The sequence below is a fragment of the Salmo trutta genome, chromosome 28 (assembly GCF_901001165.1).
Source record: "Salmo trutta chromosome 28, fSalTru1.1, whole genome shotgun sequence".
NCBI lineage: Eukaryota > Metazoa > Chordata > Actinopteri > Salmoniformes > Salmonidae > Salmo > Salmo trutta.
In genome coordinates this window covers 36,181,559-36,200,172 of record NC_042984.1, presented here as the reverse complement: position 1 = coordinate 36,200,172, position 18,614 = coordinate 36,181,559, and the positions used below count along the sequence as shown (strand labels likewise).

General features: G+C 42.6%; 1 protein-coding gene across 4 annotated transcripts in view; it reads left to right on the top strand.

Annotated features, from left to right (window-relative positions):
- Positions 1-6,513, top strand: part of fgd (faciogenital dysplasia) — a 95,266-nt gene extending 88,753 nt beyond the window's left edge. For all 4 annotated transcript variants that reach the window (XM_029719841.1, XM_029719839.1, XM_029719843.1 and 1 more), the window contains 2 exons: positions 817-957; positions 6,190-6,513. In XM_029719841.1, coding sequence (XP_029575701.1) covers positions 817-957; positions 6,190-6,435 — 387 coding nt within the window. In that variant the 3' untranslated portion in view covers positions 6,436-6,513. The remainder of the gene's footprint in view (positions 1-816; positions 958-6,189) is intronic.
- The last annotated feature ends 12,101 nt before the right edge of the window (positions 6,514-18,614 follow it).

Below are 18,614 nucleotides of genomic sequence, written 5' to 3'. Positions count from 1 at the left end.
AGAGAGCGGCATAATCACATTAGTTGCACCAGCATGACAGAGAAGACAGAGCCCAGCCCAGACAGACCCACAGAGCATCATGCACCTCTATCATTCACACACACACACACACACACACACACACACACACACACACACACACACACACACACACACACACACACACACACACACACACACACACACACACACACACACACACACACACACACACACACAGCAATATTAAGTAACCTCTATTTGAGAACAAGTACCATGACTAGTTAAGGGGCTTAGTGGAAAGCAGCAGACTCTGCTGAGTGAGTAGTCTCTCCACTTCATGCCTATGATGCAGCAACTGAGCAGTCTAATCTGTCTGTCTGTCTGTCTTGGGGTTATACTGTCTCACACACACAAACTAGATCTTTCACAGTAGCAATACCATAATGGCAGTGATCTGCAGTGGTATTATTTCCCACCAAGGGGGGCTACAGCACCACATCAGTAACAGTGGGGCAGCAGCATGAACACCTGTCCATGTCCAAATCTCTCAATAAATCTTTCCTATATGCTGGACACTAGGTTTGTTATGTAAGCGAATGTCCCAGACCTTTATCCTCGAGTGCCCCTTAAACGGCCAGGCTGATTATCACTTTGAATTAAAAGTAGAATTGACAGTGAAAGTGAATTCCAATTCCAAACGTTGGTTTGTGCATGGGGAAAGAGCTACTGTGTTGAACTATAGAATATTATTTGAGTATTGGCACCCACTGCAGTAGATCAACTGTGGGATTGGGCCTTTAACTCTGCCTCCTGTGTGTATCTCTGTCTCTCCAGAAGCAGGTGTCTCTGTCGGGGGACAACTGTCTGCTGTGTGCCCAGCTGCATGTGCAGGAGAAGGGCAAGAGCTGGACCAAGACCTGGGTGGCCATCACCAAGACTGAACCACTGGTGCTCTACCTGCAGACCAGCGGACAGGTAAGGGTTAAACTCACACACACCTGTGTCTGTCTTTATCTGTGTCTGTGTTTCTGTCTGTTTATTTGTGTCTTTGTACCGCTGTCTTGTCTACATCCCGTCTCCATGCCCAGGTCACCTGTATATGTAGGTAGAAGTTTCCCCTAACAACTGACACAGGGTCAGTTATTTTTCATCCCATCAATGATATTTTGTGTGTCAGTGTGCTTTACACCTCCTGTACTGTACAGTCTGTGTCCTTGCCATGTGTGTTCCCACTGTCTGTATTCAGTAGATTTGGGTCAGGGGGATTTGTCTGTCCTCACTCTGACCTCAGATGGAGCTGCTGCTGCTCAGCTGGCTGACTGTCACACTGTTAATACCATGGTGTTATTACTCTATTATTACATTGTTATTACCATGTCATTATTACTCTATTACTACACTGTAATTACCATGGTGTTATTACTCATTCTACGCTGTAATTACCATGGTGATATTACTCTTATTACACTGTAATTACCATGGTGTTATTACTCTAATAAACTGTAATTACCATGGTGATATTACTCTTATTACACTCTAATTACCATGGCGTTATTACTCAAATAAACTAATTACCATGTGTTATTACTCTATTACTACACTGTAATTACCAAGGTGTTATTACTCATTCTACGCTGTAATTACCATGGTGATATTACTCTTATTACACTGTAATTACCATGGCGTTATTACTCTATTACACTGTAATTACCATGGCATTATTACTCTAATAAACTAATTACCATGGTGATATTACGCTATTATTACACTGTAATTACCATGGTGTTATTACTCTATTATTACACTGTAATTACCATGGTGTTTTTACTCTATTATTACACTGTAATTACCATGGTGTTATTACTCTTTTTATACTGTAATTACCATGGTGTTATTGCTCTATAATTACACTGTAATTACCATGGTGTTATTACTCTATTATTACACTGTAATTACATGGTGTTATTACTCTAATAAACTAATTTCCATGGCGTTATTACTCTATTATTACACTGTAATTACCATGGTGTTATTACTCTAATAAACATTACCATGGTGGTATTACTCTAATAAACTGTAATTACCATGGTGTTATTACTATAATAAATTAATTACCATGGTGTTACTCTACTAAACTATAATTCCCATGGTGTTATTACTCTGTTATCACACTGTAATTACCATGGTGTTATTCCTCTAATAAACTAATTACCATGGTGTTATTACTCTATTATTACACAAATTACCATGGTGTTTTTACTCTAATAAACCAATTAACATGGTGGTATTACTCTAATAAACTGTAATTACCATGGTGTTATTACTGTTATTACACTGTAATTACCATGGTGTTATTACTCTAATATACTGTACATTTCCATGTTGTTATTACTCTAATAAACTGTAATTAGCATGGTGTTAACTCTATTATTACACTAATTACCATGGTGGTATTACTCTAATAAACGAATTACCAAGGTGTTATTACCATGGTGGTATTACTCTAATAAACAAATTACCAAGGTGTTATTACTCTATTATTACACTGTAATTACCATGGCGGTATTACTCTGTTATTAGACTGTGATTTCCATGTTGTTATTACTCTAATAAACTGTAATTACCATGGTGTTATTACTCTAATAAACTGTAATTACCATGGTGTTATTACTCTACGCTGTAATAGAGTAATACAACCATGGTAATTACAGTTTACTAGAGTAATAACACCATGGTAATTACAGTTTATAAGAGTAATAACACCATGGTATTTACAGTTTATTAGAGTAAAAACACCATGGCAATTACAGCTTATTAGAGTAATAACACCATGGTAATTAGTTTATTAGAGTAATAACACCATGGTAATTAGTTTATTAGAGTAATAACACCATGGTAATTACAATGTAACAGAGTAATAACACCATGGTAATTACAGTTTATTAGAGTAATAACACCATGGTAATTACAGCTTATTAGAGTAATAACACAATGGTAATTACAGCTTATTAGAGTAATAACACCATGGTAATTACAGTTTATTAGAGTAATAACACCATGGTAATTACTGCTTATTAGAGTAATAACACCATGGTAATTACAGTTTATTAGAGTAATAACACCATGGTAATTACAGCTTATTAGAGTAATAACACCATGGTAATTACAGTTTATTAGAGTAATTACACTAGCGATGGGACGATTGATGCCGGAGCGCCAATGCTCCGATGCAGTTTTCAAAGCACTACTTATCCGAAACAATGTACTGATGCTCGTTTCGAAGTAACATTATCACATGATCAATGACGTACAAAGCTTCGTTTGATCATGTGGTTTTTCAAACTGTGTGTTGCCAAATGCGAGACCCCAATGATTTCGCTGTGGTTCCGGTGCTTTCTTCAATTCCAAGCTGCTTTCAAACACCGACCTCTACTTGACATCCTACTTACAATTTTAGTTAGGATTTTTTCATGGAACATTAGCTGAAAGGTAGCTCAGCAGATAGAGAACACTCAGATGACAGGGAATCGGGTCGAATACCGGCGAAGTCATATTATTTAGAAAATAGTTTTATGTGAAAGCACACTTTCTGCACATTGTTGTGCAAACAATTAGTTTTATTTAGTGAAGTATAATAGATTTACAGTTTTTGACAGCAAAAAAAGGTATTCACAGCAAAAAATGGAAGCATGATGGAAGGTTGCGGACCTGTATGGTAACTGATAGTAGGCTACTAAGACCTGCGACTTACCGCCATGCCACAGAGATTTGATGAATATTGTAGAAAAAAACGTCTATTTGAACATTAAACAGTGTTTTTCATTGCCGACCAGTAGATGTCACTAATGTGTATTGTGTTTAAAGCTCAGCGTAATGAACCATTTTCCGGCACAATTTGGTAAAAGCCCCAAAAGCTACTGGAAACCAGTCACTGTAGCCTCTGCCCATTCCATTTTAGAGACCAAAATCCCAACCAAATCCTTTCTCTGCGACAATCCCAGGCAGGCAGAAAGCTGACATCCCCTGGCAAAAGATTAAGATTAATGATTGTTAGATGAGCATTTTTGTATGATTCGATAGAAACTGGGGAAAGAGGAGGGGGAGGGGAGGGAGCTTACAGTGCATTCGGAAAGTACTGTATTCAGTCACCTTGACTTTTTCCAGCCTCGAGTCTTCTTAGGTATGACATTACAAGCTTGGCACACCTATATTCAGTGGTGGCAAAAGTACCCAATTGTCATACTGGAGTAAAAGTAAAGATACCTTAATAGAAAATGACTCAAGTAAAAGTGAAAGTCACCCAGTAAAATACTACTTGAGTAAAAATCTAAAAGTATTTTGTTTTAAATATACTTATGTATCATAGTAAATGTAATTACTGAAATATACTGAAAGTATCAAAAGTAAAAGTATAAATATTTTCAAATTCCTTATATTAAGCAAACCAGACAGCACAATTTTCTTTCATTTTTAAATGTATCGATAGCCAGGGTTGTGCTCCAACACTCAGAGATAATTTACAAACAAAGCATGTGTTTGGTGAGTCTGCCAGATCAGAGGCAGTAGGGATGACCAGGGATGTTATCTTTTCTGTCCTGCTAACCAAAGAAAATGTAACAGTACTTTTGAGTGTCAGGGAAAATGTATGGAGTAAAAAGTACATTATTTTCTTTAGGAATGTAGTGAAGTAAAAGTTGTAAAAAATATAAATAGTAAAGTAAAGTGCAGATACCCCAACAAATGACTTAGGAACTACTTTAAACAATTTTTACTTAAGTACTTTACATCACTGCCTATATTTGGGGAGTTTCTCCTATTCTGCTCTGCAGATCCTCTCAAGTTCTGTCATGTTGGATGGGGAGCGTCTCTGCACAGCTATTTTCAGGTCTCTCCAGAGATGTTCGATCCGGTTCAAGTCCGGCCTCTGGCTGGGCCACTCAAGGACATTCAGAGACTTGTCCCGAAGCCACTCCTGTGTTGTCTTGGCTGTGTGCTTAGGGTCGTTGTCCTGTTGGAAGGTGAACCTTCGCCCCAGTCTGAGGTCCTGAGCGCTCTGGAACAGGTTTTCATCAAGGATCTCTCTGTACATTGCTCTGTTCATCTTTCCCTCGATCCTGGCTAGTTTCCCAGTCCCTGCTGCTGAAAAACATCCCCACAGCATGATGCTGCCATTACCATGCTTCACCGTAGGGATGGTGCCAGGTTTCCTCCAGATGAGACGCTTGGCATTCAGGCCAAAGAGTTCAATCTTGGTTTCATCAGACCAGAGAATCTTGTTTCTCATGGTCTGAGAGTCCTTTAGGTGCCTTTTGGCAAACACCAAGCAGGCTGTCATGTGCCTTTTACTGAGGAGTGGCTTCCGTCTGGCCACTCTACCAAAAAGACCTGATTGGTGGAGTGCTGCAGAGATGGTTTTCCTTCTGGACGGTTCTTCCATCTCCACAGAAATACTCTGGAGCTCCGTCAGAGTGACCATTGGGTTGTAGGTCACTTCCCTGACCAATGCCCTTCTCCCCTGATTGCTCAGTCTGGCCAGGCAGCCAGCTCTAGGAAGAGTCTTGGTGGTTCTAAACTTCTTCCATTTAAGAATGATGGAGGCCACTGTGTTCTTGGGAACCTTCACTGCTGCAGACATTTTTTTGGTACCCTTCCCCAGATCTGTGCCACAACACAATCCTGTTTGGGAGCTCGACTGACAATTCCTTTGACCTCATGGCTTGGTTTTTGCTTTGACATGCACTGTCAACTTTGGGACCTTATATAGACAGGTGTGTGCCTTTCCAAATCATGTCCAATCAATTGAATTTATCACAGGTGGACTCCAATCAAGTTGTAGAAGTGAAACAGGATGCACCTGAGCTCAATTTTGAGTCTCATAGCAAAGGGTCTGAATACTTATATAAATAAGGTATTTCAGTTTTTTACTTTTAATACATTAGCAAAAATGTAAAAAATATATTTTTTGCTTTGTCATTATGGGGTATTGTGTGTAGATTGATGAGGAAAATATTTAATTTAATACATTTTAGAATAAGGCTGTAACGTAACAAAATGTGGGAAAAGTCGTGGGGTCTGAATACTTTCCGTATGCACTGTATGCATGTGCCTTATAAAATAAAATCTATCCCCCTGCATTAAAGGACAGGGAAAACTGCACTGTTATGCTTCCTCTTGACTCTGATTGGCCTGTTTGTTGTGTCTCTTCAGGACTCTCGCGGGGCACGGGCCATACCCCTTCCGGGGTTTGAGGTGAGCGTGGCAGCGCCATCGGCAACAGAGAAGTCTGAGCTTAAGCACACGTTCCAGCTGAGTCACTCCCAGCAGGCTTTGCTGTTCAGCGCCCAGGATACAGAAGTCCAGGCCAAGTGGGTGGAGCTTCTCTCTAGAGCCGCCCGCGGGGAGATGCCCACAGACACGCCCTTCAGCCTGACGGAGCACAGGGAAAGCCAATAGGGCGCCTCCACTGAAGCCACAGGACCCTCCTTCCCACCTTTCACCCCTCTCCTGTGGACAGAGCACACGTTACTTGAATTCACTTTTCCTTTGCACTTTTTATTTTCTTTGAAGGGAGGGAAGATTTCCCCCCCTCTGCTGCCACTTCACCCTTTCCTCCACCAGACACACATTTACACACAGACTTGCTCTCTCTTTCATTCGCACACTCTATCTATCTATCTATCTATCTATCTATCTATCTATCTATCTATCTATCTATCTATCTATCTATCTCTCTATCTATCTATCTATCTATCTATCTATCTATCTATCTATCTCTCTCTCTCTCTCTCTCTCTCTCTCTCTCTCTCTCTCTCTCTCTCTCTCTCTCTCACACATTACACATACACACCTGTTTCACCAACTCCGCCACCATTGTATGCGTGGTTACATTATATTTCTCTCAGTGTTCTCTGCAGTTCAAGAAGAACAGAAGACTCTTTGATTTAATGTTTAGAATTATAGCCGAAGTCATTTATTAGATGGATCCTGTATGACTTTGTAAAAAGGTGAGGTTCCTTGTACATTGTGTGACTATGAACCATTAACCCCTGTCGGTCTGTCTGTCTGTGTGTGTGTGTGTGTGTTGCTCCTGTGTTTTATTTCAATATTCAATGTTAGCGTATTGAACCCTACATGCAGATACCCCCTCTCCCCACCACTGTGGACCCAGTGGCAGCTCAGTGGTGATTGTACAGTGTGTATACTATCGTGTGTCATTAACTAAAATAACTCAATTTTAACTTAAGAGATGTGAACGAACGCTTGTGGCTGGCCACCTGAAGCTCCCACAATCAGCCTCCCAACTCCTCACACCCCTTCTCACCCCCCAAACACACCCTACTCCCTTGCTGTGTCCCAGTGTTTTAAAAATGACGTTCTTTCTTTGCTCTTCCTCCTTTGTAAACCACTTAATCTGACTGGATAGTCGATTCAATATGGTGGATTTTGTTCCTCTTCCACTAGTAGACTGGGTGGAGTTCCTGCCAATGTTGTTTTGACCTGTCCAGTAACTGAAGAGAGGAAGCCACTGTAATAGGACCAGGACATTACTTACTACAGATCTAGGATCAGCTTCCCCTCCCCAAATCACCATGTTGGGAAACAACGCAAAACTGGCCTTAAATCAGTTTCTACAGACAATGTATAGCTAGTCCCTTGCTCCTGTATGGTCTTGCTCCCTCCCTCCTCTCTCTATCAACTCTGCCCTCAGCAGCCAGGAATATACTCCCAATTCCTGTTTCTACCGCTCACCTGCTCTGCCCCTTCTGGTCACGTGATAGAAACCATAGCCACAATACAAGTACTGGCTAAGCAAATTTAAGCTTGATCCAAAAATGTGGTAGGAGGCTTCGTATGGAGGGTGTGACGCAATTGCGGAGCCTTCAGAGGCATGCAGAGGCCAAATCAATCTTCCTACCACATCGCCGTGCGCCTCTCAAATTTTGTAACAATGCAGAGGGCTCCGTATAGCTCCACAATGGCATGATTGGTTGACGGTAGGTGGGGGCGGTACGTCCTGTATAAATACAAACTCACTTCCTTGACAACTTCCTTCACAATAGCTCTGCCCTGCTCCGCTAAACGCAAGAAGTATGAAAGCCCTGATGTCTGCGGAGGCTGCATCGCGGATTGACCATGCAAAGCCTTTAAGACTGTGTGTTTTGCCTTGTCCCCCTCTACCCCCCAACCCCCCTGGCACCAGCTTGTAAATAACCAGAGGACTGTTCAGTGGCTCTCTATGTGCATGTATAAACTCACTCATATTTATGTACCGTACTCTGAAAACCCCAGTGCCCCTCTTTCCTCTTTGTCGTACTGTAAAGTGAGCAGACTCAGTATTGCGTGTTTTAACCCTGGCTTGTGCACTGTGGATAAGCAGTCAAGCATATCATCAATAAAGAGACGAATGGCTCACTCAGTGTTATACTGTCCAACATGATCCCTCTAGTGTCCTGTCGGTTTGTGTTCTCTCTCTCTCGCTCTTTGTCTCCTTCCTCCTATCTCTCTGTAAATGGGTCTCTTTCTTATGCAATTTCTATTCCCCAAGTTGAGGCAATGTTTGATCAAGTATGAATATTGGATCTCATGCTATGTTTGTCAAGTAGGCCGACACTACACTAATAGATGGAGAGAGGTACTGAATGCTTACTTGCAAACGATGCAAACTTGATGTGTAAGTGACTTCTTGAACTAAAGCTCGCACTTGTCTTTTCTTAATAGCGCTGACTTTGCTGATAGCTACTTTATTGAGGAAAACATTTACTTACTGTGACTATAATATGTGGTTGTCTAACCTAGCTATCTTAAGATGAATGTACTAACTTTAAGTCACTCTGTATAAAATGTAAATACAATGTCTATGGATTTAGGATTTAGTTTATCATGAATGTAAAGGGATGGACCAATCCTCTTGGACTGTTACCAGGTAACTGAAATTAGATCCTCCATTGACTGGATTGACAATCTCTCCTAACAGTGATATCATACATCAAACATCCATCAGATATAAAATGCCAGCAGATATTTGATCTTATCTTTGGATAGGGTGCAGATGGATTAGGTGTGTGTGAGTGTGTGAGTGTGTGAGTGTGTGAGTGTGTGAGTGAGTGAGTGAGTGAGTGAGTGAGTGAGTGAGGGAGGGAGGGAGTGAGTGAGTGAGTGAGTGAGTGAGTGAGTGAGTGAGTGAGTGAGTGAGTGAGTGAGTGAGTGAGTGAGTGAGTGAGTGAGTGAGTGAGTGAGTGAGTGAGTGAGTGAGTGAGTGAGTGAGTGAGTGAGTGATGGATGGATGGATGGATGGATGGATGGATGGATGGATGGATGGATGGATGGATGGATGGATGGATGGATGGATGGATGGATGGATGGATGGATGGATGGATGGATGGATAGATGAATAACTGGCCTTGATGAAGAAAGGAAACCTATCTGAATTAACTGAAGGCCTATAGTACTGTGGGACAATTTTATACCGTCATTCTCCAGTTACATCTCTCCATGAGAACAGAACAATACATATCTACTTTACATTATGAAAACAAAAGCCTCTCAGGTTGGTAAGCCAGAACATTTTGTAATACAACACAAGTAGTCATAAAGCCACAGAGCCTTTGAGCTTATCTGAGCCACAGTGTGAGTGTGTCCCTGAGAAGGGTTATGTGTACTAGAGAGTAGAACGTTACAAATGACATCACTGATAATGTGAATTTTGTCTGTGTGCTTTTTGCATGTCCTTTGGTCATTTGGTCATTGTACTGTATGTGATGGTCAGTGAATGTCTTTGACTGTCTCGCTGGCTGTCTCCAGGACGTATGTGATTCTGCCTTCGTACCAGAGGACAAGTGTCTTTGTCTAAAACTACCACACAGACTGAGATCTGGTTTGGTCAGAAAGGAGGGGAATAGCGAAACCCAGGTGTAGTCGGAGGGTTAAACCATAGCAAGCGAGCAGTGGGGAATAACAGGGCTGCCCTAACACACATTCCACAAACTCTTATACCTTTTCTCAGCTCTTTGTTTTCCACCCTGCAATGACCTTCTGTGATACAACATTTAGATTTGTGTGTTAACACCTGCATATTTATGTGTGGGTCTGTGCATGTGTGTGTGAGGTGCGTGTGTGCTGTGTGTGATAAAGAGGGACAGTTATAGATAGTCTGAACCCCATCTTTTTAAAGCAATTTGAGCTGCCAAAGTGATGTATTAAAAATGTGCCCTCTCCCAAGCTGAGAGCTGTGGTGCAGAGAGATAGTCCCTAAAATGCTGACGGTTACTTCCTGTCATAGTTTACATGCAGTTAGAACTGAGTGCTGGGTGCATTGTGTCTCTGCTAGACAGAGACCATGCTGAGAAACTCTTCATGTCTTTCCCTTCAAAAGAAAACTACATTTCTATGGGGGGTTTTTTCTTCAACTTTTTGGTTGGTTAGCAAAGGCAGATTTCGAGCAGCATATCTCCCCAGGCAGCAGAGGCAGTTTCAAGTATGTGGAGGCTGGGGCTTTTGAAGTATAGCAGCAAAACTGTTTTGTCTTTCCCTAATTGTTCATAATGGCATATTTTGTTTTTGTGCATTAGGGATGCTACTCTGTTTCATACTGATCCTTTCTCTCCTGCTCCTCCCTGTAGACACCAGCTGACTGGCTTATAAAATGTGTATGTGCGCATGTGTTTGTGTGTGTGTGCATCGAAAGAGAAAGACAGAGTACCCAACCCAGTTTTTCTGTGTACAGTCAGATCCACCAAGGTAGCGTAGGGTGCGTTACCTTGGCCTCTACCAGGAGCCTCAAGGCTCATCCTAATGACTTCATTCATCAAGGCCACAAACCTGCTTTCATCAACACAACAGACTAGGTCCAACATGGCTGCTATCATTGCCAGCAACTCAATAGAGAACCGCTTTAAGTCAGGTCAAAGAACACACATTTCCATACAGCCTTAGTTCTGCTGTGAGATATCTTACCATACCGTACCAAGCAATATTTTTACACACTGAGCAGGGTAGTCTATGTACCGGGCTGCAGGGTGGGATTGGATCTCTACTATTCCCCAAACACAGCTGATGAGAATGGTTTTAATGTAGATGTGGATGCTTTTTAAGGCCATTGGAACGTAAGGCTCTTACCAGTGTCTGTTTGTGAGTGGGTGCACACACAAAGCTAGCATTTCCTGTGACTGTTTGTCACAGACAGACACACACCCACAGCAAATCTTTTATTGCACTGTTTGGCAAGACTGTAGACATTTCTTCATTTGTGTCGGGGAAGTCGGTTGCAACTGTCATTTGGTTTCCTGCCGTTTCTGTGGTACAGTATGTTGAGATGTAAATGTCCTCAGATGTTGGTTTTCTCAGAGGTTGTGTTTCAGAAGCCATAGGTTCCTGTCATGTCTGTCCTGTGTGGTAAAGGAACAAACTTTATCCGGTTTTGCATTATGTCACAAGGGAGTCTCAAAAGAGGACAAAGCTTCACAGGTGATTTACCTTGACAATTTTAATCTAAACAGTCCTTCAAGAGCTACAGTCTAACTCACATCTTTCAAAATCTAGGAATCACAAGCTTTAACTTCAAGCCCTGAAAGGTGGTCCTGTGTTTGAATATACTGTATATGGGACATTTACTAGACGGTAACATAATGACACAATACAATACTATCCCACAGCTTAAAAAGCATGCATTCCCATTCACAGACTCACAGCCAGAAGCAGGAGGCTTAACATTGCATCATTACTCGCTAATTAAAGCTGTTAAAGTGGAACTGACAACGTTTTAGGAACATGAACTCTTATTAAAATATGTTCATACACACCCCCAGGAAGAATATGACACATTTTGTACATTTTCTGACAAGTGAGCTCTTAGATATGGTCATTTTCACATTTTCATACATTCATAGGAATGTTTGGGAATGACGTAGAGTAAGGCATTTGTGAAAATTCTATAGCGATATAATGTGGGAAAGCGGCCGTGCGTTTGGGTAATTAATAGACACTGCAGTAAATAAAACCTAATAAAAACATCTGTCTTGTCCAGGACTGGATTCTACACAGACCCGTGCGCCATAGCTAATCATAGCTACAGTAGGCCTACTGTGTATACAAATAAACCATGTTACGTCTAGTCTGTGAGACCAGTCTGAGCAAAGTGATTCACATTTCTTGTCGGCTAACCAAATGACACCTGCATCTCGAGCTGTAGCCACAGAAAAAGTTGACCACTCATCTACTGACACAACATCCTCCCAGCCGATAGCTAGCTAGCTAACGTTAGGCTCTGTGTTTTTAGCTTGGTAAATGAATAGCTACATTAATAGATAAGCTAGCCTATTAGCTATGATATGACTGACTTGTGATTATTGCTAGTTTCATTGTATTGACATTCCCAGGCTTAGTTACATTTGTTCGTTTTGTCCAAAATATTGAGTCACTGAAACTGAAACGGATGGCTGGAGGAATCCAACAATGTACCAGGCCAGCTGTGATTTAAAACTTGAAAACAATATTTGTTGGACTACCAAGACATTTATTGGGGAATTATACCTTACTCAATGTCATGGAATTTTGAGTCAAGTATAACCTATTTTTAAAGCCGCTTATAAAGTTGTTTTTGTAACATAAACTGGGAATTTTACATTTTTGACTGATATGATTGTCTGTTTGTTTCATATCTGCATAGTTAAAACGCTGTCAGTTCTACTTTAAGCTGAATGTAATGTTGATGAGTGCGAGGTTCATTTAACTGGGAGTGTGTGTCAGAGAGTGACCAGTGTTTTCCCTGCGCTGGGAACTAGAACAACTGCGATTTCTCCAACTAAAGAAAGATAAATTGACTAAGTGTGTCCTTCTCCACCCTTAAAAACATATCCCTGCAAAGAGGAGACATTTATCAGGACAGAACCAGAGTAATTTCATGGGACATTAACACATCTCCCAACAGATATCAAATTCCCCCTTGAGAGTGTTCAACCTGAAAAACAACCTGCCTACTGCACAGTGTACACACACACATGCACGTGTGCATGCATGCACAAATACAGTTGAAGTCGGAAGTTTACATACACCTTAGCCAAAAACATTTAAACTCAGTTTTTCACAATTCCTGACATTTAATCCTAGTAAATATTCCTTGTTTTAGGTCAGTTTAGGATCACCACTTTATTTTAATATTAAGAATGTGAAATGTCAGAATAATAGTACAGAGTGATTTATTTCAGCTTTTATTTCTTTCATCACATTCCCAGTGGGTCAGAAGTTTACATACACTTAACCTCTCTAGGGTCGGCGGGACGAAATCGTCCCACCTACGTAACAGCCAGTGGAATCCTGTGGCGCTTTATTCAAATACCTTAGAAATGCTATTACTCCAATTTCTCAAACATATGACTATTTTACACCATTTTAAAGACAAGACTCTCGTTAATCTAACCACACTGTCCGATTTCAAAAAGGCTTTACAACGAAAGCAAAACATTAGATTATGTCAGCAGAGTACCCAGCCAGAAATAATCAGACACCCATTTTTCAAGCTAGCATATAATGTCACAAAAACCCAAACCACAGCTAAATGCAGCACTAACCTTTGATGATCTTCATCAGATGACACACCTAGGACATTATGTTATACAATGCATGCATGTTTTGTTCAATCAAGTTCATATTTATATCAAAAACCAGCTTTTTACATTAGCATGTGACGTTCAGAACTAGCATACCCCCCGCAAACTTCCGGTGAATTTACAAAAAATTTACTAAATTACTCACGATAAACGTTCACAAAAAGCACAACAATTATTTTAAGAATTATAGATACAGAACTCCTCTATGCACTCGACATGTTTAGACACCCAGCAAGTTTAGCACTCACCAAAGTCAGATTTACTATAAGAAAAATATTATTACCTTTGGTGTTCTTTGTCAGAATGCACTCCCAGGACTTCTACTTCAATAACAAATGTTGGTTTCGTCCCAAATAATCCATAGTTATATCCAAATACCCTCTGTTTTGTTCGTGCGTTCAAGACACTATCCGAATGGTAAAGAAGGGTGACCGGGAAATCGTTTTTTAATACAAAGAGAGCGAAAGTAAAAGCATGGGATCCCCTCATGCACGAGCCTCAGTCTGATGGCCCTCTGATAGAGCACTTGCCAAAAGCGCTAATGTGTTTCAGCCTGGGGCTGGAATTACGTCATTCAGCTTTTTCCCGCCTTCTGAGAGCCTATGGGAGCCGTAGGAAGTGTCACGGAACAGCAGAGATCCCCTGTTTTGGATAGAGATGATCAAGAAGGGCAAGAAATGGTCAGACAGGCCACTTCCTGTAAGGAATCTTCTCAGGTTTTTGCCTGCCATATGAGTTCTGTTATACTCACAGACACCATTCAAACAGTTTTAGAAACTTTGGGGTGTTTTCTATCCAAAGCCAATAATTATATGCATATTCTAGTTACTGGGCAGGAGTAGTAACCAGATTAAATCGGGTACGTTTTTTATCCGGCCGTGCAAATACTGCCCCCTATCCCCAACAGGTTAATTAGTATTTGGTAGCATTGCCTTTAAATTGTTTAACTTGGGTGTAACAGTTGTCGTCGGGAATGGAGGACCAAAACGCAGCAGGAATGTGGATGCTCATCTTGTATTTTATTTTAAACCAAGAAAACACCAAAATAACAAAATGAAGAACGAACGATCAACAAAACAGTCTTGTCAGGCTCACACACGCAAAACAAGAAACAATCTCCCACAAACACTAAACTAAACACATACCCATATATAGGACTCCCAATCAGAGGCAACGAGAAAACACCTGCCTCCAATTGAGAGTCCAACCCCAATAAACCAGACATAGAAATACAACAGACCAGAGACCACATAGAAATACAAACATAGAACATTACCCAAAAACCCGGAAATAATAAATCAAACGCCCTACTAAATAAACCACCACCCCAAACCACATAAAACAAATACCCTCTGCCACGTCCTGACCAAACTACAATTACAAATAACCCTTATACTGGTCAGGACGTGACAGTACCCCCCCTAAAGGTGCAGACCCCGGATGCACCTCATAAATATTTTTTTTTTTAAAAACAACAACAAAAAAATCCCCCTAAACCAAAGGGAGGGAAGGGAGGGTGGCTGCCGTCACCGATGGCACTTGTGCTACACCCCCCCTCCCCAACCCACCTATACAGGAGGTGGTTCTGGCTCCGGCCTACTGTCCTCCAGAATGCAAACAGACTTGATTAGTTTCGGGCCGTAGGTAGACTCCCCTTGTTCCGGATCGTAGGCAGACCTCTTCCTTTCCACACTGTAGGCAGACTCATTAAATACATAGTTAATCATTTTTAGTTCCGGATCGTCAACTGACTTACTTAGTTCCGGGTTGCTGATAGACTCCTTTGGTTCCGGGTCGCAGGCAGACTCACCCGGTTCCGGGTCACAGGCAGACCCCTTCGGTTCCGGGTCACAGGCCGACCCCCTCGGTCCCGGGTCGCAGGCCGACCCCCTCGGTCCCGGGTCGCAGGCTGACCCCCTCGGTTCCCGGTCGCAGGCAGACTCCCTCGGTTCCCGGGCCGACCCCCTCGGTTCCCGGTCGCAGGCAGACTCCCTCGGTTCCCGGTCGCAGGCAGACTCCCTCGGTTCCGGGTCGCAGGCAGACTCCCTCGGTTCCGGGTCGCAGGCAGACTTCCTCGGTTCCGGGTCGCAGGCAGTCTCCCTCGGTTCCGGGTCGCAGGCAGTCTCCCTCGGTTCCGGACTAGACACTGGTGCCGGATACTCTGGACTGCACACTGGTGCCAGATACTCTGGACTGCACACTGGTGTCGGATACTCTGGACTGCACACTGTTGCCGGATACTCTGGACTGCACACTGTTGCCGGACTCTTGAGGCTGGGCTGACGCACTGGAAGCCTGATGCGTGGTACTGGTACTGGATGTGCCAGTCTGGGGACACGCACCTCAGGGCTAGTGTGGGGAGCGGGAACAGGCCGAGTCGGACTGGGTTGACGCACTGGAAGCCTGATGCGTGGTGCTGGTACTGGAGGTATCAGCCTGGGAACACGCACCTCAGGGCTAGTGCGGGGAGCGGGAACAGGCCGAGTCGGACTGGGTTGACGCACTGGAAGCCTGATGTGTGGTGCTGGTACTGGAGGTATCAGCCTGGGAACACGCACCTCAGGGCTAGTGCGGGGAGCGGGAACAGGACGAGTCGGACTGGGCTGACGCACTGGACCATAGAGGCGTACTGGCGGTCTCGAGCGCAGAACTGGCATCGCTCTAACTGGCTGGCTGCCCACTTCCCCCTGGCAAATGCGGGCCGCTGGTATTGCGCGTACCGGCCTAAAAATACTTGGCCTCGCCACAGTACCCATTACCCCGAAGCATGGGACCTGTCCATTTCTGGTTGCCCAGAAAAGGTACGGGGATTTGGCCTGGGTCTCAAACCTCGCCCAGCCAAACTACCCATATGCCCCCCCAAAAAAAAATCTTGGGGCTGCCTCTCGGGCTTAAACGCCAGTCGTGTTCCTCGGTAGCGTTCCCGGTCCTTACTCGACTTCCTCCATGGGCCCTCTCCGGCCAGAATCGGCTCCCACGTCCATTTCTCCCGCCAGTCCATATTGAATTCCCCTTGCTCCTTACTCCGCTGCTTGGTCCACTTGTGGTGGGAGATTCTGTAACGGTTGTCGTCGGGAATGGAGGACCAAAACGCAGCAGGAATGTGGATGCTCATCTTGTATTTTATTTTAAACCAAGAAAACACCAAAATAACAAAATGAAGAACGAACGATCAACAAAACAGTCTTGTCAGGCTCACACACGCAAAACAAGAAACAATCTCCCACAAACACTAAACCAAACACATACCCATATATAGGACTCCCAATCAGAGGCAACGAGAAAACACCTGCCTCTAATTGAGAGTCCAACCCCAATAAACCAGACATAGAAATACAACAGACCAGAGACCACATAGAAATACAAACATAGAACATTACCCAAAAACCCGGAAATAATAAATCAAACGCCCTACTAAATAAACCACCACCCCGAACCATATAAAACAAATACCCTCTGCCACGTCCTGACCAAACTACAATAACAAATAACCCTTATACTGGTCAGGACGTGACATTGGGTCAAATGTTTCAGGTAGCCTACCACAAGCTTCCCACAATAAGTTGTGTGAATTTTGGCCCATTCCTCCTGACAGAGCTGGTGTAACTGAGTCAGGTTTGTAGGCCTCCTTACTCGCACACGCTTTTTCAGTTCTGCCCACAAATTTTCTATAGGATTGAGGTCAGGGCTTTGTGATGGCCACTCCAATACCTTGACTTTGTTGTCCTTAAGCCATTTTCCCACAACTTTGGAAGTATGCTTGAGGTCGTTGTTCATTTGGAAGTCCCATTTGCGACCAAGCTTTAACTTCCTGACTGATGTCTTGAGATGTTGCTTCAATATATCCACATCATTATACTCATGATGCCATCTATTTTGTGAAGTGCACCAGTCCCTCCTGCAGCAAAGTACCCCCACAACATGATGCTGCCACCCCTGTGCTTCACTGTTGGGCTGGTGTTCTTCGGCTTGCAACATCCCCCTTTTTCCTCCAAACATAACAATCGTCATTATGGCCAAACAGTTCTATTTTTGTTTCATCAGACCAGAGGACATTTCTCCAAAAGTACGATCTTTGTCCCCATGTGCAGTTGCAAATCGTATTCTGGCTTTTTTATGTCAGTTTTGGAGCGGTGGCTTCTTCCTTGCTGAGCGGCCTTTCAGGTTTTGTCGATATAGGACTAGTTTTACTGTGGATATAGATACTTTTGTACCTGTTTCCTCCAGCATCTTCACAAGGTCCTTTGCTGTTGTTATGGGATTGATTTTCACTTTTCGCACAACACTGTACGTTCATCTCTAGGAGCCAGAACGCATCTCCTTCCTGAGCTGTATGACAGCTGTGTGGTCCCAAGGTGTTAATACTTGCATACTATTGTTTATACAGATGAACGTGGTACCTTCAGGCGTTTGGAAATTGCTCCCAAGGATGAACCAGACTTGTGGAGGATTTTTTCTGAGGTCTTGGCTGATTCCTTTAGATTTTCCCATGATGTCAAACAAAGAGGCACTGAGTTTGAAGGTAAGCCTTGAAATACATCCACAGGTACACCTCCAGTTGACTCAAATTATGTCAATTGGCCTATCAGAAGCTTCTAAAGCCATGACATCGTTTTCTAGAATTTTCCAAGCTGTTTAAAGGCACAGTCAACTTAGTGTATGTAAACTTCTGACCCACTGGAATTGTGATACAGTGAATTATAAGTGAATTAATTTGTCTGTTAACAATTGTTGGAAAAATTACTTGTGTCATGCACAAAGTAGATGTCCTAACTGACTTGCCAAAAGTATAGTTTGTTAACAAGATATTTGTGGAGTGGTTGTAAAATGAGTTTTAATTACTCCAACCTAAGTGTATGTAAACTTCTGACTTCAATTGTACAATGTCCCAGTGTAAAAATGTATCTGTAAATAACTAGAATTTTTTTTGAAGATACAGAATTTTGACAGAACACATCTGATGAGGGAGACAAGTAGACTCACAAAGTAGACTCATCACAAAATGGAGGCTTCATAACACAAGCAGAT